The 24,200-nt window shown below is 33.9% G+C and overlaps 1 protein-coding gene across 1 annotated transcript; it reads right to left on the bottom strand.

Annotated features, from left to right (window-relative positions):
- Nucleotides 1-10,906: 10,906 nt before the first annotated feature.
- Nucleotides 10,907-13,162, bottom strand: LOC126708407 (uncharacterized). The gene has a single exon (XM_050408201.1). It carries the CDS (start codon nt 13,160-13,162, stop codon nt 10,907-10,909), a length of 2,256 nt encoding a protein of 751 aa, XP_050264158.1.
- Between the last annotated feature and the right edge of the window lie 11,038 nt (nt 13,163-24,200).

Here is a 24,200-nt window from a genome sequence, read left to right as displayed (position 1 = left end):
TCTTCTAAGAGATGTGGGAGTTATTGGATGTACCTCGAAGGTGATAGTCCCTATCAAACAGTTATGATTGTGTGTGAGTTAAATTAATTTTTTCATATCTCAAATCGTCATAACGTGTAAACACTTATGCAATGTTGCGATGTTTTTCACACATAACACGCAATATTCTTTGCTACTACTGATACATGTGCAGGTACAATGTGATTTGACCATCATAAGAAATACTTGTGTTAATGTATACTCACTAAACTGTCTTAACTTGTTTTTGAAATATAAAATTGGTTAGACTTGTTTAATATGTGTGTGTGTGTGTGTGTGTGTGTGTGTGTGTGTGTTTTGGATCAATGTGCTAGACATTTTTTCTTGTTGAGAGATGATTTTAAGAGTTTAAAATGTTGTTTGGATCTTTAGTTGTGTAGCATACTTGATTACATTCATATCTGTGTTTTTCTCTTCTTGAAAAACTGTTTTTAAGCAATTTCAACAGTTGCTAAACACCTTTCGACAGCTAGGCTATCTATCAATCCCTTTCAGCTTCTTTTTATCGCATTCTCGATAGCTTCTCGATCCATCGAGAAAGTTTCTAGATGCTCGATAGCCTCTCGATCTATCAAGCCTTTTTTGCTATGGACACCTTTCGACAGATCCTCGATAGCTCTTTGATAGCTAATTCTAGCATTTTAAAGCTCGACACCTCTCGATCCATCGAGCTTTATGATTTTCTATATATAGGGTCACCGCGAGATTTCTCTCATTTTCTCCGATCTCTCTCGATAGAAACTCACTTCTCTCTCTCCCAAACTCCTCAAACTCAACCGTTTCACATTCCCCACTTGATCTTTGGCCGAAATCAAGTTTTCTTCATCTAGTATGATCTTATTTCTCTCTTGTATCATGCATTTCACTCTTTTTGACCTAAGTTTTGGAATTTTTGAAAATTTTTGGGTTTTTCAAAATTGATGAGGTTTTTGCAAAATTTTTGGGTTGGGTTTTGCTTAAATGAGTTTTAAAACATCATGCATTGCATTACATCTGCATTGTAACAATGTGTCATGCATTTTAGATATGTGTTTACTTTGTTGCAATGATGTGTGCTAGTAGGTTTGGATTGGGCTAAGCCCATGATACTTTCTATGTTGCATATCACATGCTCATGCATTTTCATGCATACGTACTTTCATTTATCTTTTGATTGATATTGATATTGTTGGTGCTTTTCTACGTGTTTCTTTCTCTCCCTCTCTCTTTCGTTCTAGAACCCTCTTCGTTCTAGAACCCTCTTCGTTCTAGGGCATCTTCTTCTAACACCACTCCTTCTTACAGACGGTTCCATGATGATAAAGCCCGTAAGGACTTTTCGAAAAACTTTTCTCGACAAGGCATTCATTCGGAACGCCACATCATTCTATTGGATTTTTCCGATATTGACCTTCCCACTATCATACACAGTCGAGGTTGGGAGTCACTGTGTGACATCCCGGTCACTTGTCCCTTCATGATCATACAGGAGTTTTACTCCAACATGTATGGATTTGATTACTTTATGCCTCATTTTTCCACTCGCGTTCGAGGTACGCACATTGTAGTTACTCCAAATATTGTATCCAAGGTACTACATGTTTCTAGGGTAGCGCATCCTAACTACCCTAGTTGCAATCGTCTGAGAACTGTGTCCAAAAATGAACTCTCGTCTCTATTTTGTGAGACACCTTCACCTTGGGGCGACCATCAAAACACCCCTTGCTCGGGCTTTGCAAAAGGTCCAAGATTCCTTAATATGGTGATGACATTCATTTTTCATCCATTGTCTCACTATAACTCCATCACAGAGCCTCATGCTCGATTTTCGTTATCCCTCTTAGAGGACATTTCTATTGATTTCTCTTCTTACTTTATTCTATCCCTTATAAATGTCTATAGAGATACGGCGACTTGCGATAAGCTCATTTTTCCTTCTGCTATCATGAGGCTTCTTCACCATTTTTCTGTCTCCTTTCTCGAGTCTCCTCATTTTATGGTTTTGAGTGCCATAGATGTTGCTATTGTTAGACATAACAAGTCCCATCTTCGACCGAGGCGACCACAGACCGAAACGATGACTCCTCTAGCTTCTTCCGCTCCTTCCACCTCTGTTCCTTCGTCTTCTGTGAGTGGAGTGACTCTCGAGGCCATCATGGCACAGCTTGTGCACATGGATGCTCGCCTTAACACAATTGGTGATAAGTTGTGTCAGGTGAACACCTATGTTGGTTGTATTGCATGACGACAGTCTGCGATGGGTGGTTTCACTACTTGTACTTCTCCATCTCTATCGGACCACCGGTTTCAGAGGATGAGGGTGATGATGGCTCCAATAGTGATGATGCTGATGACGACGATGGTGCCAACTTGCCCAGTGATGATAAAAATGTCTATTTAATTTACTTACCCTTTGTCACTCATGACAAAAAAGCATGACAAAAAAGGGAAGTAGTTTTTGATATGAAAGTAGTCATATACATAGAGGGACAGTTAGCATAGGAGATTTTTGTTAGGGGGAGTGTCTATATTTTTTAGGGATGTAGTGAGGACTTATGTATTTTTTTTCTTTTCTTCTTTTAGAGATATATTGTTCTTACATTGTGATAGCAAACCTTGTACTTATGATGTTATATATATGATAAGGTTATTATTACAGTTCTTTCACCTATCTTTTCATGTGTTGTTGCTTCTTTATGCACATGGTTCTTATTAATTGTATGCAATCTTTTATTTCTGTTTCACACTAAGATGCCTTGATGAGTTTTGTTTAAAGTGTTTTAGAAATACAGGTTGTCAAAGTCTTCTTTCCATAAACTCTCTTCTTGCAAAAAATTTTAAGAGTTTGTGTTAGGATAAATTTTATTGTATTCAACAAGTAAATATGAGTTGAGTGATTTATAACTTCTCTCATATGTTCATTTGTTTGTTGTGATTTTGTCACGGATTGCAAAAGGGAGAGATTGTTAGGACATATGTGAATCATTGTTAGGAACATATGTCAATATAGAATTAGCTAATCCTTTGACAAAACGCACTTTACTTGTAATGGGGTAAATCTAGGATGTGTTTAATGATTCAAGGAACAAAGTTTCAAGTTCAAGTGTTAAAACCATGCAAGTTTGTCCAAGAAACAAGTGAAGAAGTGTTAGATTTTAAAGCTCAACAACTAGTAACTATCGAGTTTTAAAAAGCTGTTTCATCCTGATGCTCGACAACTTCTCAATAGATAAGGTATCTGTCGAGGTTTATGAAAATCAGTTTTTGAAATCTAATTTCACTTCAATCCGTGAATACATGTTTAGGCTTTCTTTTCTCACAACCCTAAACATATATAAGGATTGTTTTAAGGGCCGTCACAGCTGATGCAACTTAATGCAGAAGCTTTTCACAAGCATATTGTGAACCAGAGACATATGCCCTAATTTATCTTTTTCTTCAAGAAGTTGCTGTGTTTGTACACCGTAGAGTTTTGTAACCCGTAGAGTTTTGTAATCAAGGAGTTTCGTGATCTTCATCGTGTGATGAACTAAAGAACTTTACAGCCAACATCTTTCTCAAGTTGGTGAGTAAGCCGTGTATTACTATCCGCACATCGAATTGGTTAGTCACATACTGGGAGCCGTGCATTAAAAGGAAAGATTGTCACTACAGAACAAGTTCAATTGGGTATTGGGGTAAGGGTTCAACTGTAAGTTGGTATAAGATACTGAGATTCCTTTACTTGTAATCACTTGTTCTGATAATAGTGGATTCTCAGGAGTGGTGACCTTAAAATCACCTGGTGAGGTTTTTGCCATGTAGGTTTTCCCCATTCATAAACAAATCACCGTGTCAATTTATTTTCCGCTGCACTTTAACTTAGTTGGTGATTTGTTTGTACTACCACGCGTATTGCATGCTAATTGAATTAATTAATTAACTTGGCTAATTAATTTGTTAATTCATCATAAGGGGTCGATACATTCTTAGCCTATCATATATAAAAATAAAAATAAAATTAAGGAATGAGGCTACGTAGCATTCCCAAAGAAGACAATATCTAAATTTGGACAAGGCTACCTATCACTCTAAAAAATGAGTGTTATGGTCATATTTTTATGTAATTGGCATATATATATCCTAAGACAAAACGCATTTTACTTATAGTTGGGTAGTGTCTAAACAGTTTCAAGAATATCATATCAAGTGGTATTATTGAAGACAAGAAGAATACTCAAGAAAGCTAAATCTATAGGTTTCAACACCTAGCTTGACACCTTTAATCTATCTAGATTTAATGAACCTCGATACCTGACTTGATACCTCTCCATCTATCAGGTTATAGGATTTCAAAATATAGCCTGCAATGTTTGGATTCTAAGTGGCTATTTGTTTTTGAGTTTGTGTAACCTAATAGGAAAGCCTTTAAAAAATGCCCATTAAACTCCTATATAAATAAGGTGGTAAAGACAAAAAATCTAACCCTAATGCTTCATAAGGTTTTCTTATTGAAAGAGATTTTGCTATGACTCTTGTGTGCCTTTGGTTCTTTACCAAGCAAAATCTCTAGCACCAACAATTGAAAATCTTATTGGTGTTTTTGTGTGAAACTACTGCAAATCAACTACAACAATCAAAAAAGTTGTTGTAGAGTTAGTCATGTAGTGGGATTTGACAGTTTTTAGACCCCTTAAACAATTGATTAAACCTAGGTAATTAGCCAAGTTGTTACTTAGTCCAATTAAACAAGTCTAGGTTATCACAATAATAAAGATCAAATCATGCAAAGCAGCGGAAAATAAATAACACACGATATGATCACCCAGGAAACCAAACCGGTAAAAACTTGGGGAGGATTTGACCTAGCTATCCTCAAAGTAAACTTGAATCCACTATCAGAAATAATCGAAATTCATACAAAAGGACTTACAAGCACCCCCGCTCGACTTCCTAATGCTACCAACCAGTAGAACTTACTGACACGACCACGTGCAAGCTCTGAATCCACGGACTCCTTCTTTCTTTGGATTCCCACCAGCTACAAGCACCCCCGCTTGTGTATTCTTTAAACTTTAATGGCAGCAACTGTTTTGATCATCAAGGTGTAGAGAATATCTCCTCCTTGAAAACCCTAAGTTTGTGTAAAGGAAAGCTTCTCTAGATCTCACAAGAGATTTATACAAATCGCAATATGAGCAACACTAAAACGTGGCTAGGGTTTGCCTTTTATACTTAGGACAAATAAGAAACCCTAAAAACGTTTTAAAACAACTAGGGCTGAGTTGGAAAATTCTGCAGAAAAGCAATTTGCCCGACGTTCGATCGGTCAAGCCTAAGCTTCGATCGATCGAGCCAGGCCGAAAGCCATACTGCTTTCTGCTTTACACTCGATTCCAACTTTACATTGACATACAACTTTGAGCTAGCTTTAAACACTTCTAAACACATTTTTTTGATCATGGTTTGCCAACAATACAAATTAGAGTTCTAAATACATAAAGTCCTACACTTTAGAACCTAACAAACTCCCCCTTTGGAAATCCGTGACAAAACACAACATATAAACTCAAAATTTACAAAATGAAAAGCCCTTTACAAAATAATGCTCATAAACAAAAATTCAATCCTAACTACTATCCATCAGTTGCAAGTGTAGACAGCAGCTCAATTGAATCAACCTGTATATTTCCTGAAACACTAAACAAAATGCATAACCGCATGTGTGACAGAAAAACAAAAACAGTAAATCAACAAATATGCAATCTAACTCTCCCCCTAAGTTAGATACATCAAAAACAATGTTAACTCAATGTTAACTCCCCCTAAACAGAACATTCTTGTATTTTCCACACATTTCATCTAAATCTCTCCCCCTTTTTGTCACGCATTGACAAAGACAACTCAAACAAAGAGTTGACAGAAAACATACGCAACAAAGTAAGAGAAAATAGAGAAAGAGGGGAACACAAAACAATCCAACTCTATAAGAAATAGAGACAACTCCCCCTATGAACAATAAAGGTTAAAAACAAGCTTCCCCCCCTATAAAAATAGGAAAAACAAAACAAGTTTTGGGAAAAACAATTTTGGGGAAAAATAAAGGGGTTGGGGATAAAGAAAAAGACACAAACCAAGTTTAAAAAAAAAGTTGAGGATACACATGAAGAAAAATATTCTCTCTTTCAATAAAATGCAAACATGACACTATGTGACCCATAAACAGTTGCATGAGTAGAGAAAATATTTGCACATTGACTATCCACCATATCTCTTAAGAAAATAATTTTCTACAATTCACACATAAAAAAGGCATATACTAGAAAGTACATAGCTCAAAAATTAATCAATCAATTTTTTTATCAAGTTGAGTACCCAATGTAGCAAAGTGTATGTATGTTATGTGTGAAAACAATAAGAGATATGACTGCAAAACTGCAAGATGGATACAAAAACAATGCAATGCATGTGAATCCTAAACATAAATGATGCATGGAAAAATCAAATTTTTGAAAAAACATAACAATTTAATGCAGAAACTCCTCAAAGCACAATATTTCATGAATGAAATGCATGAGTATGAGATTAAAAGTTTTTCAAAAAAAAAATTGAATTCAACCTAGATCTTCCAAAATCAAGATTTTCAATCAATTTGTCCTCAAAGTGCAAACATTAAACACATTTTGCATTAAAATTAAGGAACTTTTAATCTTGGATAGCCACAACAAAATCACACACAATATAATGTACCAAGTTTAGCAAAGAGTAACTTGTGTAGTGTGTGCAACTAGCAAAAGCTTGAGGTACATGTGAGGTGATATGTGAATAGCAATTAATCACAAAGTCTACAAAATTCATCACATATGATTTAAAAGAGACTATCACCTAAAGAGTTATATTATATAACTCTCACATCTCCTAGATCATAAACTTGCAATCATGTAAGTTTCTTGTATTTATGCCTCATAATATACATACCAATTTTAAGTTATGTGAGTTTGGCATCAAGCCTAATAGTACACACCAATTAGATTTTAAGAATTAAGCACTTTTACCGAGACTTCACCTTATGTTCTTTTTGTGCATGTGCTACACTTTCTCGAGTACAAAATCTTATGATATGCACTAAAGTGTTCATGATTGGCTAGCGAACAGTGGTGAGATGGTTATTTATGCCTTTCTCAAAAGGTTCAAGTCCGACAGTCAAAGACATGTGACTTCAAGATCAAGACAGAGTGATCACAACCATAAACATCTTTCCCACACAACATGCACTACAAAGCTTCAACTAGTAAAGTGCAATAAGTAAGCTCATCAAAGCTAAACAAGGTACATAAACATGTTATGTAAAGATAATATGGCCAATCCTTGATTATAAATCCAAGATGTGAAATACAAAACACAAAAATCTTTTTGGTAAAAAAAATTTATGACCAAAAACAAAAAACACACATTATGCTAAATTAACAATGCAAATGCAATGCATGACAGTGCTTAACTAAGCTATAGATGGTACACAAACAAGAAATATCAATTTCTTAATTAACCCTTGAGTACATGTACAAACTAGTACACACTCACACAAAATCAGAAATAGCTTAGCACTTATTTAACACATACTATTCAAGTTTCTCCACAATGTCAAGCATGTTCTAAATCAAGAGAGAGATATCATAACTCATGTAATCCTCAAGAAAAATAAAACTAGGCACAAAATAAAATATTTTTGTCTTTTTGAAATTTTTCAATGTTTTTGGATTTTTTTTTAATAAAAACCAATCTAAAAAACAAAACAACCAAAAACAAAAACAAAACATGTCCATAAACAATTGAAAGAATTAATTCAGGGACAAGTTAACAACACTCACCTTGGAGAATCTTTTCTCACCCATATAGCACGAGTCTTCGGCTTTGTAGGTGAAAATCCATGTGAAGTAGAGTGTATATGAGGGATTACACCAATCTTCTGAGAAAGACTAAAATCCTGCAAATTCCTTTCACAAGCCAACAAGCTTAAATTTTTCAAAATAATATGAAACAATTTATATGGACTTATGGTAGGAGAAATATCATCACATATCCTAGATTAAAACACAGAATGCTTAAATTTTAATTTATGACAATTAGGACGAATGTGACCACGGACACCACAAAAATGACAGACAAGAACAAATTTAGGAACATCAGTATTCCTAGTGGGGTTTCCGGTCACAGGCTTTGGTTCTTGCCTCAACAAAGAACAATTTGGTCTAATATGACCAACAACACCACAAAGGTGACAAGTAGGCACAAAAACAGATTTATTATGCTCTCTAACAATAGGTTTAGACATAGGTTTAGAAACATCAGCGTCAACATCAGAACTTTTACCTTTGTCTAACCTAGCAAAATAAGTCTTTTCTTTATTATTCCTCTTAAAAGGAGGGATATAAACTTTCTCAGTTTTAGGCTTAAGAGAAACAAAAACACTTCTGTTATCAACAGCAGGCTTGGTACTAGTCAAATTTTCAATTTTAGCTTTAGATTCAACTAACTCTTGTTCCAAGCTTTTCATCTTCTCATCTTGAGAGGAAATTTGATTTCTCAAAAATTCATTCTTTTTATTAGATTCATTTAATCTAACAATCAATTCCTCTTTTTCAAGATTAGCCAATTTTAACTCTTCCTTGAATTTCTTAGCAATTTTCATAGATTTCAATAATTCCTTACGAAGAGTTTCATAGGCATCAATAAAATCAACAGAAGCATGAGCAGAAACATGATCAGAAAGACACTTCAGATTATCCATGACAACAGGGGTCAAGGATTAGCTCTTAGATCAAAATATCTAAAACAAAAGAGCAACCCGCTCTGATACCACTTGACAGTTTTTAGACCCCTGAAACAATTGATTAAACCTAGGTAATTAGCCAAGTTGTTACTTAGTCCAATTAAACAAGTCTAAGTTATCACAATAATAAAGATTAAATCATGCAAAGCAGCGGAAAATAAATAACACATGATATGATCACCTAGGAAACTAAACCGGTAAAAACCTGGGGAGGATTTGACCTAGCTATCCTCAAGGTAAACTTGAATCCACTATCAGAAAGAATCGAAGTTCATACAAAAGGACTTACAAACACCCCCGCTCGACTTCCTAATGCTACCAACCAATAGAACTTACTGACACGACCACGTGCAAGCTCCAAATCCACGGACTCCTTCTTTCTTTGGATTCCCACCAGCTACAAACACCCTCGTTTGTGTATTCTTTAAGCTTTAATGGCAGCAACTATTTTGATCATCAAGGTGTAGAGAATATCTCCTCCTTGAAAACCCTAAGTTTGTGTAAAGGAAAGCTCCTCTAGATCTCACAAGAGATTTACACAAACCGCAATATGAGCAACACTAAAACGTGGCTAGGGTTTGCCTTTTATACTTAGGACAAATAAGAAACCCTAAAAACGTTTTAAAACAATTAGGGCTGATTTGGAAAATTCTGCAGAAAAGCAATCTGCCTGACGTTCGATCGGTCGAGCCTAAGCTTCGATCGATCGAGCCAAGCCGAAAGCCACACTGCATGCTTTCTGCTTTACACTCGATTCCAACTTTACATTGATATACAACTTTGAGCTAGCTTTAAACACTTCTAAACACATTGTTTTGATCATGGTTTGCCAACAATACAAATTAGAGTTCTAAATACATAAAGTCCTACACTTTAGAACCTAACAGGATTCATGCAAAGAAGTTATTCACGTACTGAGATCTGTGCAAAAGGAGAAGACTTCTACAAGATAAGTCCAATTAGGGATTTGAGCAAAGGTTCTTCTGTAAGTAGGTACTTTGGAATGGGCCAAGAGGGTAAAATTCCTTATACTTGTAAATGTTTGTTCTTGATTAGTAGATTCTCTAGAAGTGGTGACCTAAAATTTACTCGGTGAGGTTTTTGCCTGCGACGGTTTTTCCCATCCGTAAACAAATCACCTTGTTAAATTATTTTTTATTGGACTCTAGTTTAGATTGGCGATTTGTTTGTGTCCTAATTTGATTTGCATGTAATTTGATCTAATTAATTAACTTGAGTAATTGGTTAATTGACTGGGATCAATTTATTTTTAACCCAACAATGAGAATATCCGAGACAGTGAAAAATTCTTAGTTTATATTTGTACTTACAATGTAAAATTCACATTATTGACTAAATAAATGTGTACAATATTGTACCTAGGACAATATTTGAGTTGGGATGTGTAATTTACCTTTTGAGGAAAATTGGAGGAATTTCAAAAGCATGTCCCCTCTTCTACCCGCCAGTGTGGTTGGGCTGCAGGCTGCTGCAGTGGCTGAAATTAATTATGGGTGATAATCGTAACAGTGTGATGATAAAATCGAGCTCATGATAGATTTAGGGGATTAGCCTTGATTAACTACAACGTTGAATCTCGCAGTCTCTTAACCTGAGCCTTTTTATTGTGATTGTTTTATTGTTTTATTTGTTTTGCTCTTTTGTCATCCTTCGCCAATGTGATTTGGTGATGTATAATTTCAAACCTCCTTAGTTTACTTGCAATTTTTTCCACCCAAAAGCAACATCAGATATATAGTACAAGGCAATCGATAGAAAATGAAAGAAGAAAAAATTGTGAAGAAAAGCACTTCCGAAGTTTTAATGGCAGGATGAGAATTTAGATTAGATACATCAGATTCACACAATTAATGTTGCAATCAGCTTTATTTCTCATGGATAACTGGGACAAAAAAAGAAAAAAGCACAAAGAAGAATACAACACTGATAACAAGACCAATACAACACTGATCAAACAGTACTGACAACAGACGAATAGATCGAATGAGTTCACATAATGGTACAATCCATTTTATTTCTGACAGATAAATTAACAAGACCAATAGAACACAGATTGAACTACTTACCTACAATCAGCTTGGCCCTAGTATGGCCCTCATTGATTTGGAACTGCTCCCCAAGGCCAAAATGAGCCATGAGTAACCAAACAAAAGAAATAAGCTGTCCTCCTTTACTTACTTGTTGTGCATGGGTAGCTGGTCTGCAATGACTAGCGGCATATGACAACATTTCCACCCATACTTTGATGATTATCTTCCACCTCAGCTCCGGTTCCAGTTTTTCCAGCTCTTCGGCCAGCATAGATGCATCAAACAGTACAGATTTGCTTCTATCCCCCTTTACATAAACAGGTTTAACTTCAGTATCCACTGCTAAGATGGCATTACAGGCTTTTCCCTGATCATGTTTTATACCCCTTCTGGTAAAGAATTTTACAGCTTCGGCACAGGTATCCCGATATCTTATTTGCCCTATTCCAGCCACCGCGGACATCATATTAGGCTGCTTCACTAAAAGATATATCATGTAATCTGAGAGGAGCTTGCTGTAATGACGGTCCTCATCTACTCCTTCGGTTGCGTTTTTGTCTTGTTGGGGTTTCTGAAAGCAGAGATCAGTAGCAACGTGCCACAACAGAAGGCTCTCATCATAGGTAATATTTTCAATATAGTTTTCTGCTATTTTAGGAAGGTCGAAATTCCAAAATCCTTCTTTAATAGCATAAGCACCTCTAGCTGAGCATATCTTCTTGGTAGTTTCTGCATCATCTCCGGCTTCTTTGGATTTCTCTTTCAACTCATCAAATATAAAGCTCCATAGATTTTTAGGGAGTTTCTTTGTTGGATACAGATATGTTTTTGGAAATAAGAAGTCAGCTACAGTGTCCCAAACAGAAAAATAATCCAATTTATCCATGAAACGCCTAAAACGCCCTCTGTCTTCATGTGGACGTTGCTCGAGGCAATATGCTATCAAATTAAAACTTGACACAGATTCAGACCACCTGCGAAGAATACGTGGCGTATTCAATACTTCAAATTTGTCAGAGCCTGTACACCACCTTAAACTCTTTAAGTGAAGATATTTTTCGACAAACTTCGGAACGTATTTTGCTAGTGTCTTATTGGTATTGATAACAGCAATAGTCCAGTCAGATGAAATGAGCATGATGAGAGCAATTACATCCAGGCTAATGGCACCAAACAGCAAAGTGTAGGTGACAATGATATCAAACTTCTTGAAATCATGCTTGTCCAAGGAATAGAAGAGTCCATAGGCCACCAAAACCAAAACAATGGATATAAGCCTGAATATGTATCCGGTTAAACTATGCACAACAAGGACCTTGGTATAGAAAGCTTCATAGATGAAGTTGAGTTCTAACTCTATCAATTTAAGCGCATCTGTTGCATTTCTGATCAGGAAAAAGTCTCGGCTTTCGTTTCGCTCACGGTAGCTGAAGATAATGTCAACGATGAGTCCCTTGAATCTTTGGAAGTAGTGGTAAGCATATGTCACCACTTCAACTTCTGTTAATTTTCCTTCTTTCACATTAGCTGCAAGCTTTGATTCTTTACTAGGCTCTCGTGTCATTTCTATTGTTGTTGGTAGTCCGGCTTCTTTCTTTGAAGAGTATTCCTCCATGAGCTTCGCATAGTTGGGACCCGGATCAGGATCTTTGAGCAGAGATTTTCGGAACCTACTCAAGCTTGCAAGAAACAAGGCACGTGTCCGCTCAAAATATTTGATGATTCCAGCCGCAAACATCAATAATGTTGGGATCAATAGCTTGTTTTTAGGAAATGTGAGCCAGAAGACGTACAAAGTCACCACAAGTTGGACTCCGAGGCTGAATAAGTGCCTAAGCCAGAGCTCATTATCTTCAAGGGCAAATGCAGTGATAGTGTCCGGTCCACCCAGGTGTACCAAAAGGAAGGGAGCCCAAAATGCTAAAATGTCAACATAATTCATGGACAATGCGTCTCCCTTAACACTGCAACTAGAGACTTTTTCTTTACCGCTGGAGAAGAAGTAGTGTACACTAGTAATAAAATCTTCCTTATCACAGGGATCATTAGATTCTTTGCTACCGTTAGAGATGTGTCCAACAGCAAAGCTCGCAGCCCAATCAGCCAGCAAGTAGGATACCCAGATGGACAAGATCACTACTTTATTAGTCGTGCGTTTCCTGAAGGGAGCAACCAGTATCAAAATGACCTGGAGTGTCAGGCTTACGAGAATCACTACCCTCACATTCCATGTGTCCCATACGTGCTTCAAATTTGGTATAGCTAACGAAGCTAACGAAATCATAGCCTCTCTCTGCTTTTTGTTTTGTTTTGTTTTTCCCTCTCTCTCTAGTTTTTTTTTTTTTTTTTTTTTGGTTGTGTGGGGGGGGGGGGGTGGTGGGGTGGGGATTTTCGACAGATACGTCTCACTCTCACGTTGACTATAAAAAGCACAGTAATTTCACAACTGCTAACGGTGGAAAGCAGAATGCAATGGGAACATGTGTACACATGACATCTATATATATACTACTCGCAGAACCGCGTGATGCACGAGGAGTATTAGGAATGAATACACTTTTTTAAAAAGAGTAGACCAATTTAATTAAAGAGGTATTTTAACACTTATCAATCTTCTCGTGTTTATCAAAAAAATAAATCTTCTCTTCTGAGTTTCTACCACTTTTCTTTTTTCCTTTCTCCAAGAGAAAAAAATTAATTGTTAAGTTATAGTTTTTCACATAACGATTTTATTCTATGATAAAAGGTATTATAATTTCATTAATTTATTTCCACATATTTTGTGGGATTTAATTGTAATATGTTTAGTCTTAAGTTGTGAAGATTTGATCAAGACAGTTGAAGGTCACGTGAGGAGCACATGCTAGAAACTGAAGAGTTAATATATCTCGCAAGTAATTTCGCAACTTGACCAACTTGAGAGATGACCTGCAAGATACACCGATAACTGGAATTTTAAATGTGACTTTTATACCTTTCACCCATACTATATATACTCTCATTACCCATAAAAATTGTAAGGGGACTATTTAGAAGAAAACCCTAGAGAGAGGTTTCTACAACACCCACCATTGTAGAGAGAGCTACTCATCATTAAGTAAGAATTCTTTTGTAGTCTCTTCTCTTTCCCCTCTTCCATTGTCATACCTTGAGAGGAGATTTGTACCCAAACAAAACTCACACTCATTCAAAGTGTAGAAAGTGTTTTGGAGCTTAGGAAGCATTAGGTCTTTGCCAAAATAGGTCGGTGAGGCTTGGCGGTACAATAGAGAGGTATTGTAGGATCCAGGAAGCTAGTGAAGACAAGACTCCGAGAAGTCCGTTAGTAGTTGGAGCTTTGAGAGCTCAAATATTTTGGGTAGATTAGGCTTAAAGGGTCTTTTTGGTTATTCTTGGACTCCAATTTATTCACTAGTGGATTATTTCAGCTTGGAGGGTCGGGGAAAGGTTTTTACATCGAGTTCTTCGATTTTCCTCTTCAATAACACATCGCTATGTTAACTTGGGTTTGCTATTCTTTTCCCTACTACCCTTTACATATTTGTCTTACACTTATATGTTCATCCATGCAATTGTTGAATGCTTTGATTAATTAATTTTCTAATCAAGTATATTCCGCATTAAGTGTGTTAAGCTTAAAATTAATCAAGCCGTAATTAAAATTGGGGATCTAAACAAGCATTAGTATTTTACACTATTGAGCTTTCATTAAAAATAAATCTTCTAAGTTTCTCCAACTTTTCTTTTTTCATTTTTTTTAATAACAAAAATGTCCCACACACATCAAATAATTATAAGGAAGAACCCCAAGATCTCATAGATATCATGAGATCTTAAGAATCATTAAGTTAACTGCTTAAAAATTTCTTTTTTCCTTTCTTGATTGTATGTATCACCTCTCTCTCTCTCTCTCTCTCTCTCTCTCTCTCTCTCTCTGTGAGATGGACCATATTTATTGCTCTAACTTGTGTCATGGCAAGTTATGCTTTCATTGATTTTCTTCCATATAATTGAACTTTCTAAGCTTTAAATTTATTATTTCTGTACATTCTAAATTTCTCGTTCTCTAAGGAAGGTTATTATGATAATCAAAGTATATCATAAAATTGTAATATTAACTTAATCAAAATTAAAATGAATATCAAAGGAATAAGTGATTAACTTTGTATATATTAATTACTGAAACATTTGCTAGGCATATTTAAATACATAAACATACATAACTAAATACTCTATATTTTCATTTAAACTTGAATTCCTACTTCCAACAACAACAACAACAACAACAAAAAAAAAAAAAAAAAAAAAAAAAAAAAAAAAAACTTAAACTTAAACTAAAATTAGACCAAAGCCACGAGAGTGATGATGGGGTAATTAAGAAACGTAACACCAAACCAGATCAACCCAAGGAAAATGTGCAAGAAAGAATAATAATAATAAAAAATCGACCAAAAGAAAGAAGAGAATCGAAAAAAGAAAGAGAATAATCTCTTTTTTGTGGGCAAAACTTGGAATGAATGGGAGAGAGGTGTGTAGGGGAAGTAATTGCAAATTTATAGAAGAGAAGATGTGACGAAGAAGAGTTAAAAAGGAAGAGAAAGGATTCAAAAAAGAGTAACGGTAAGGTAGGAAATAATAGGCATAAGAAAGCCAAAAATATGAAGGAAAGGGTTTGCAATATAGGTGATTAACGTGGCACACAATAGTAAATTAGAAAAACTTACTTCAAATTTTCCAATTACTACAAAAGCATTAGACATAACGGCTCGTGTTAGACCGATGCTATAGTTATTATAAATTTTACTACTATATAAGATTTACAAACTGATATATTAACTTTTAATCACATAAAAAAAGGTAATTATGAAACTTATTTATTAGATTGATGTTAAAGATAGTATAAATTTTACTAAATTAGCATTACAATTTTTTTTTTTAAAGAAGAATTAGCATTACAAATTGATTTAGCAATTTTTAAACATAAGGTGAAAAAATAGTAAAAATATATATTTATTATGTCATTCATGTCACATCCATTCATAATTATTTTCATATCAGTTTGCATGTATTTTATAGTAAAACTAGTGTATAACCTGTGCATATACACAGTACAATTAAAAAAAATTTACAATTACACACATCTATGGATTCAAATTATACTCTCTCTCTCTCTCTCTCTCTCTCTCTCTCTTTTATTTTAATTTCTTTTGAATATACACATGAGTTTACTCTTCTTCTTTTTCTTTTTTTGTTTATTGAGTTTTTGATGATTTATTTATATTAGACCCTTCGTTTTTTGTATCTTATTAACTCACCTAGAACAAAAATTAAATGGGACACATGGCACAAAATTAGACAACAATTGAAATTCAGTTTAAAATCTAATTGAATTTTTTCTCAGCTTTATTTATTAATATATACTAGCTTGTAACTACATACGTATGCATAGATACACTTAATGATATACAATAAAATGCATAATATAATTCCTATATATATAATTTAAATACTATTGATAGTCATTTTTTTATTTTATTAACTCTTCAAAATTTTTTAAAAGGATCTTATTAGATGTAAAATATAAATTTTCCATATTTTTTTAAAATTACTGTGAAGCACTTTTTTTTTTTTTAAACGATTCATTTATTTTTGATTCTTTGGTTTTTGTACTTAATAACTCACTTGGATGAATATTTATAATGTGGTCCCACATTTGATTCTAAAATTAAGAAATAAAACTCTTTAAAAATAAATAATTTAGGACACATGGTACAAAATTAAAACTCTAATTTGAAATTCTAATTTAAGTTTCTTTCAGTTTCACATATTATTATTATTATTATTATTATATATATGTATATATATATATATTTTTTTTTTTGTTGATAATAGTGACATTTTCCTCTATTTTTTCTCCTTATTTGAAAATATACTACAAAATTTATCATATAAAGATTAGAAATTGACGTGTCAATTCTTAATCATAAAACAAAAAATTGATGAAGTTATTATGTCATTCCTTTATAGCGTGGTCCATAAGTGTGGTCCCATGAATTTTTATGGACACTCTCTTCCTCGCTATGCATGTGTTGTGGGGAACATAGTCTTCTTTTTCTTTTTCTTTTTCTTTTTCTTTTCTTCTTTTTTTTAATTTTTTTATTTGAGGTGAAGACCACAGGAATTTTATTGAAATGAAGTAAAAAAGTTCAACTTCTATCTATGCATGGCTTTGGTTACAAGCTTTTCCAAATAATTGACATAACTTTAAAAGATTCCCATCTCCCTTCACTGAAAGATACCCACCACACTCCAGTAACATCTAAACAAGCTATTTGTCACAAGAAATTATTAAATACATAGAAGGACTGTTGATGTAATTCTCCAACCAATGAGATGATATCATCTGTACAAATGTATAAGTGAACTTCCTAATCAATACAAAGAACAAAAAATAAAAAAAATTACCAAGTAATGTCACATTTGGATATATAGCAGCATTTTATTGGTTGGGAGGTCAAAGAAGAGCACATCAACAGTCCTCCTAATAGACTTAATAATTTCTCATTTGTCATAGACAAACAAAAACTTAATGATTAATTTTCGCTTTTTAGAGAATATATGATTTTATAAAAGCTCAGTTACTGTCCAGTAGGGGGGAAGCAACTCTCACTAAAGATGGAAAGAATCAACTTGCATGATTGGCAAGAAATCTGATCCAACCAAAAGGATGCTTCCTTATTAGTAACCCACAAGGGTTGTTCTTTTCTTCTTTTTCTTCTTTTTTGAAAAAAAAAAAGTATTTTCCTAACTTTATATTTAGTGTAGTTCACAATTTTCATCTATCCTCTTGGTGGATCTAATAATTTCTCATTTGTCACAAACAAACAAAATCTTAATGATTAATTTTCGCATTTTAGCTAGAGAATATATGATTCAATAAAAGCTCAATTATTGTCTTAGGGGGAAGCAACTCTCACTAAAGATGGAAAGAATCAATTTGCATGATTGGTAAGAAATCTGATCCAACCAAAAGGATGTTTCCTTATTAGTAACCCACAAAGGTTACCAGATGATGTCACAATTGTATAAATAACAGCATTTTATTGATTGAGAAGTCAAGAGAGATCACGTTAGCAGTCCTCCTGATGGACCTAATAATTTCTCATTTGTCACAGACAAACAAAATCTTAATGATTAATTTTCGCTTTTTAGAGAATATATGATTCTGTAAAAGTTTAGTTATTGTCTAGTAGGGGGGAAGCAACTCTCACTAAAGATGGAAAGAATCAATTTTGCGTGATTGATAAGAATCTAATCCAACCAAAAGGATGCTTCCTTATTAGTAACCCACAAGGGTTGTTCTTTTTTCTTTTTCTTTTTTGAAAAAAAAAAGTATTTTCTTAACTTTATATTTAGTGTAGTTCACAATTTTCATCTTTATCTTTAAAACTAATCAATTTCACCCTATGTTTAAGAAATATGTAAATAACCTAAATTTTGTTACTTTCTAAGTGAAATCCAACAAAATATTTTAAACAAATTACTAATAGTACACCACAAGAAATAGAAAAAGTTAAGTATTATATTATTTTTTATTATTATTACATTTGTAATCATTGTAATTACGTTGGATTTAACTGAAAAATTAATGGATTATGGGAATTTGCTCATTTTCCATACATTAGTTTTAAAGAAATAAATAAATAATAAAAAAAATTTGGGGGGGGGGGGGGGGAGGGTGGGGGGATTGTGAATTACCTCCAAACAACAAAAAATGGAGAAAGTAGTTGAGCTACAAAACTCTTAGCGTAACTAGGATTTGAATGCAAATGGTCCAATTAATGATAATGATGACAATTGATTTATAATTGGGTATGGTTAACAGGAACTCTTAGAGCATTTATTAATGAACCATTTTAAGAAAGTTTTAATACTACTTTTATGAGAAATATAAAGAAACTATAAAAATTAGTTTTTTTTTTTCTTTAAATAGTTTCTAAAAGTATTTCCTTAAATGAATGCCCTTGTTTTAATTTAAAAAATCCTTAATAACATCTTTTGTTGTGTTCTACATTTGTAGTTCAAACCTCATCTTCCCCTTCCCCACTATCTACTTATCTCCACACCTCTCTACATATATATTTTATTACCTTGGGTTTTGTGTAGTGAAAAATTTATCGGCACACAATGTTGTAGGTTCTTTTACTACTTGAAACAAATATATATTTTCTCTTATGTAACTAAACAACATATGTGAAATAAGTTTAATGTGGATTTTCTTACAAAAAAATATATTACCACATAAACCAAATCTAAAGCTATAATAATAAAAAAGTAAAAGCAAGAACATAGCTTTTGGTAAGGAAGTGGAAAACCAATGAATAATCTCATCAATGAAAGAAGCACTCTGGAGGTCCAATCCTATAGAAAATGCACTATAACAGAACAGTTACAATTAGCTAGAACTCATGAAACCTTTGTAGTCTATACTATCGTTAATTAGGATCACAGTTATCATTAGGATAACGAAGCATTTGGTCAAGTGTTTCACAATTTAGTAGATGGAGTTGCTAATGAATGTAGCTTTAGGGTTTCAAGTATAGTAGAGATAGTAAGGTGTTTATGGGTTGGAAATGGGACGTCGGATGAATGAATAAAGGAAACAATTGAAAGTAATGAATGACTACTATTAGTGGAGTCACAGCTCTGAAAGAGAAATGAGAAAACGTAAGAGGGAAAGAGAGAACATCAGAGAGAAAAGTACAAAAATTGTATCAACTTTCTTATTTATAAGTTCCATCACTTGCAAGCGAGTTCATATGCGTTGTGTTAGGATATATAGTGTTAGCTGATTCCATGACAAATTTATTTGTGATTGATGAACAATTTTCATTGTAATTGTGTTGGGTGAGATAACCAAAAGTTTCTATTCACTATCTAGTATTGAAGATTTCAGTTGAACAAAGTTCAATCTAGGTCAAGCGAGATGACAAATCTCGGTAACTCGAGAAGATCTTGATTGTGCAAGCTCCAAGCAAAAACTCTCAATAGACTCGCAGTCAACTGAAACTCAGTTATGAAAAATTCCAAGATTTGTCCACAGCTTATTGCTATAGCCAAACAAGCCCAAACCATTCACAAATTTAAACCTAGTTGTAAACCATAATCAGTCTTAAGACATAGAGCAAAGAAAAACTATATCTAAAAATATTTATGGTCTTCCTACCAATTCCATTGCTATACCTTTAAGAGGTTTTGTTGTTCCATACACCTAGATCAATAAAAGAGTGTTGAACATATGTTGACCCACAAAGACATCAAAATTCTTCAAGTGACCTTGAAGTAACCAAGACATTTGTTTGACGGTTGGCATCTTGAATTGCGGTGGCAAATCACTGAAAAGAAAAATGTTTGAGGTCGCAAATCACTGTAAAGAAAAAGTTTGAGGAAGCGGTTGCAACAAGAAGCTAGGAGCTTAGATACAAGTCAGTTTACACGTACTAGAGATCGTGTAAGCTTGATTGTATCGTAACCTATTCTTGATGGATTTGATGAGATTGGGCTAGGCCCCGGAGTTTTTTTCCCTGCTGAGTTTTCACTTCGTGAACAATTTCCCGTCTCTTGTGGTAATTTTTCTTGTAGTTTTTTATTGTTTATCATGTTTAAGTCTCATGGAAATCTGTCTCCTAAGATACAATTATCTACTACACACAGAAGAAGCACATCAATCTTTGTGTCAAACAAACATCTCTCTCTCTCTCTCTCGCATGAAACAAAGAAAGCAAAAACCTTTTTTTTTCTTTTTTTTTTTTTCTTTTTGGAGAGTCAAAAAAGGGTAACTCACATGTGTTATCACAGCCAATCACACCCCACAAATACATCGCCTGTGGGTACCACCAGCAAAAACTATCTGAAATGAAATAAGACACCCATTTATAGACATACATGCACCTGTTCAAAATAGGTCCTAACAAGCAGACACGCCATTCTGGAATAAATAGGTCCTAACAAACAGACATACCGTTCTGGAATAAATAGGTCCTAACAAACAGACACACTATTCTAGAATAAATAACACTGAGCAATTAACAAACATTGAATAAAGAACTATTTAATATTAGATGGGAAGGGCCCAAGCCATATAGACCCACATTCGCGCCCAACCCAACCCGACTTGGCCTGGTGTGAGTAGGCAAGACGCACACGTGTGTAATAGAAAGTCAACTTAGGAAAAACCTCCCCCTCCCACTAAAAGCAAGGTGCTTCTTGGCGCCCAACCTAATAGCCAACTTCCTTGCATATAAACTCACATAAAGTCCATTTCTTTTCCTAAGTGGGATTCAAAGATTTAACCGCCTTAGAACTCAATTTTTCAATCATTACTCAATAGTTTTAGTGACCACATGAGATTAATCTCCTCAAAAAGAACATGTCCCAACTAAGATCGTCCTCCAAAGACATGCGAGCCCTATGAGGAAGTAGTTTTTTTATGCTTGTTTTGGAAATCCACGGGGGAATAATGTGTGGTACGTGCACGCGTATGAAGTTAGTAGTTACTACTTATTTTATTATGAAAGATAATAAAATACTTCAAGAAAATACCTTTTATTGAATTATTGAAAGAATTACATCAATGAATAACAAAGATATAAAAAAATAAATAAAAAATAAAAAATTACATGATTTTGGTCTTAGACACAATCTAAGAAAGTGAAAACTACAGGGCTTTAAACCCAGTTATATTATAAGAAAAATAAAAATAAAAAGTACATTGATTTGTTTTATAATTACAATCTAAGAAAAGAAAGCAAAAAGGATAGGGACTTCATCTGCAAAATAGAGATTTATATCCAAAGGTAAGTTACGAAGATGGAATGGTATAAGGCACCCATTCTGGCCCATTCGTAGATTGATCTTCGGAAAAGTGATGGCTATGTTAGGTTATGCACTTTTTTCATCCAACATATCAATATGCAGGCAATGCTTGAATTTGAATATGCTTATTATGTGATATTTACATAAATTAAAAAATCTAATTTAATGCACTATCATGTATTTATATGCATAAAAATTCTAATCAACCCATATCATCGAAAATCATCATGTTACGCATTTTCAACCCAGAAAACTAAATATGATAGGGATATTACCGTGCTTGTCCTCTTTCAAATGGCATGAGGGTAATTTTTTCTACAGAAACAAAATGCTTTGATGAGCTTGACTCCTTAATCCATGAGTCTTCTGCTTGATTGTTGGAGAGAGTTATGTAAGTTGATGCGTGTAAGATAGAGTAATATGTGTGATTTGAGAAAGATGACTGTAGAGATGGATGTAGATAAGGTTGCTAGGATTTTTTAGCTTAAGGAAAGTGTTGCTGCATGAAGCAACTTGATGTCTCTCCTAAGATTTCTATAGAAATTTTTGTAACACTTCATTATTCTCAAAAAGTTACAAAAATCTGAAAAAAAAAAAAAAAAAAAAAAAAAAAAAAAAAAAAAAAAACCCCAACTTGGTAAAGGGCTCCAGGAGTTGTTGAAATTGTTTTAATTTTAATGCACGTTTAAACCAAGCTTTAACTAATAAGAGGCACCAAAATTTCAAATTTGGCAGGATACTGGACATAAGTGTCGTCATAGGTAATTTTGTCTCCAATTTTGAACTTTGTGCGAACTTAGCTCGATTTTTTTATTTGAATAAGGATAATTACAAGTTTAAAAGCTATTTTTAGCCAATTTATAATCAGAAAATTATCCTAATGATTTTTAATTCTTAGTTTCAAATTTCCCCTTTTTTTCAAATGGAAGTAACTTAAAAATTACAAATTGCATAATTTATCTTGTTGGATTTTTCTGATTATTTTCATTAAATTATTGTCTTAAAAATGATACCAATAAGATTTTGACGTGTAATTAGTTTTAATTAATCCAATACAAAACTAATCAAAATTAATTGATCATAATCATATGATTTAAGCCTTAATATGTAACAATACACATTAACTTTTAAAACATGATGTGGCTTGATCTTTCAATATATAGGATGGATCGATTTTATCGTATTTTACACATCGTTTTGATTATTGTGAACTCGTGTATTTTTAGAATTGAATTGTGTTTATCGGATGGTCCAAATGACGTTCTTACTCTTGGAGTGTTTAAAATTTATGATTTCATCCTTGAGTGAGTGCCCGGTTGCAAAATGAGGTGTCTACTAGTCTCACTTTTATTTTGGCTAAAAATTGGCCACTCAAATGCTATCAAAAACCATTTTTTTTTAAACAATTACCCACATGAATGAAAACTGACCAAAACTGTGCAAATGACAATGCAAACACAAAGAGAATAGAATGAAAAGTCACTGTATCAAGAGAAGTAGCTTTTGGCTTTGCTCCTTCCTTTGTACAACATTATCGAATATACTAGTTAACCAATGAACATGATGTATTGGTGATTTCTTATTAAGAGTGTCTTACTATACCCCCACTAAATTCCCAAAGATATAAGAATCATCAAAAGCATAGCTTATTATAATCATCACTGTAGGCGTTACTATTTCATCATAGGAATGGGTAGAAGATGTTATCTCCATAGTGATATTACCAGTAATCCACAATTTGTAGTCCCTTTGAACCTAGATTGTGGGACCTCTTGTCAGCTAGGTTATCTTAGCAACTTTTAAGCCATGGGATTTAAACTCATCCCCCTCAATGGGCAATTTACTCTCTTTTTACTAACCTCTGTTAGCGGATTCGCTATATTATCTTTCCACTTCATGTAGTCAAATGGAAATAATTCATTTTGAGAGCAACTACCTCATGGTATTATGTCTACGATGAATATGTCAAGACTTAACACTATACATATAACTTTGTTTTATTTTTTAGAGGTAAGATAAGATATCATTAAAAAAGACAACGACATGGAAAAAATAAAACATGAGGTAGCCACAAAAATACAAAAGAGAAATAAAACTATGTACAAGACGAAAGGGGATCTAAAAAAATCGGAAGGGACTTACTAGATGTGCGTCCTCAAACTCATGACCAATCAAACAAAGTCCCTATAAAAGACTCAAGAAGTTGCTCCCTCGAGCATTCCATATCCTCAAAGGTATGCTTGTTTCCCTACTTCCAAATACACCACATCAAACACAATGATGACAAATTCCAAATATTGGAAGAATGCTTCCCCAACCAATTCCACCACTTGAGCAAAAGATCCTTCACCCTCACAAGAATCACCCATGCAATCCCAAAAGATTTAAAAACAAATTCCACAACTAGCAAGCCTCCTCATGGTGAAGCAAAAGATGGTCCACTAATT

Source organism: Quercus robur, chromosome 12 (genome assembly GCF_932294415.1).
Source record: "Quercus robur chromosome 12, dhQueRobu3.1, whole genome shotgun sequence".
In the NCBI taxonomy this organism is placed as follows: domain Eukaryota; kingdom Viridiplantae; phylum Streptophyta; class Magnoliopsida; order Fagales; family Fagaceae; genus Quercus; species Quercus robur.
The sequence above is the reverse complement of the archived record's forward strand: the minus strand, read 5'-3'. Positions and strand labels throughout refer to the sequence as shown.

Coding starts and splice junctions, on each gene's coding strand:
- LOC126708407 (XM_050408201.1), bottom strand. CDS start 13,162: ATGATTTCGTTAGCTTCGTTAGCTATACCAAATTTGAAGCACGTATGG.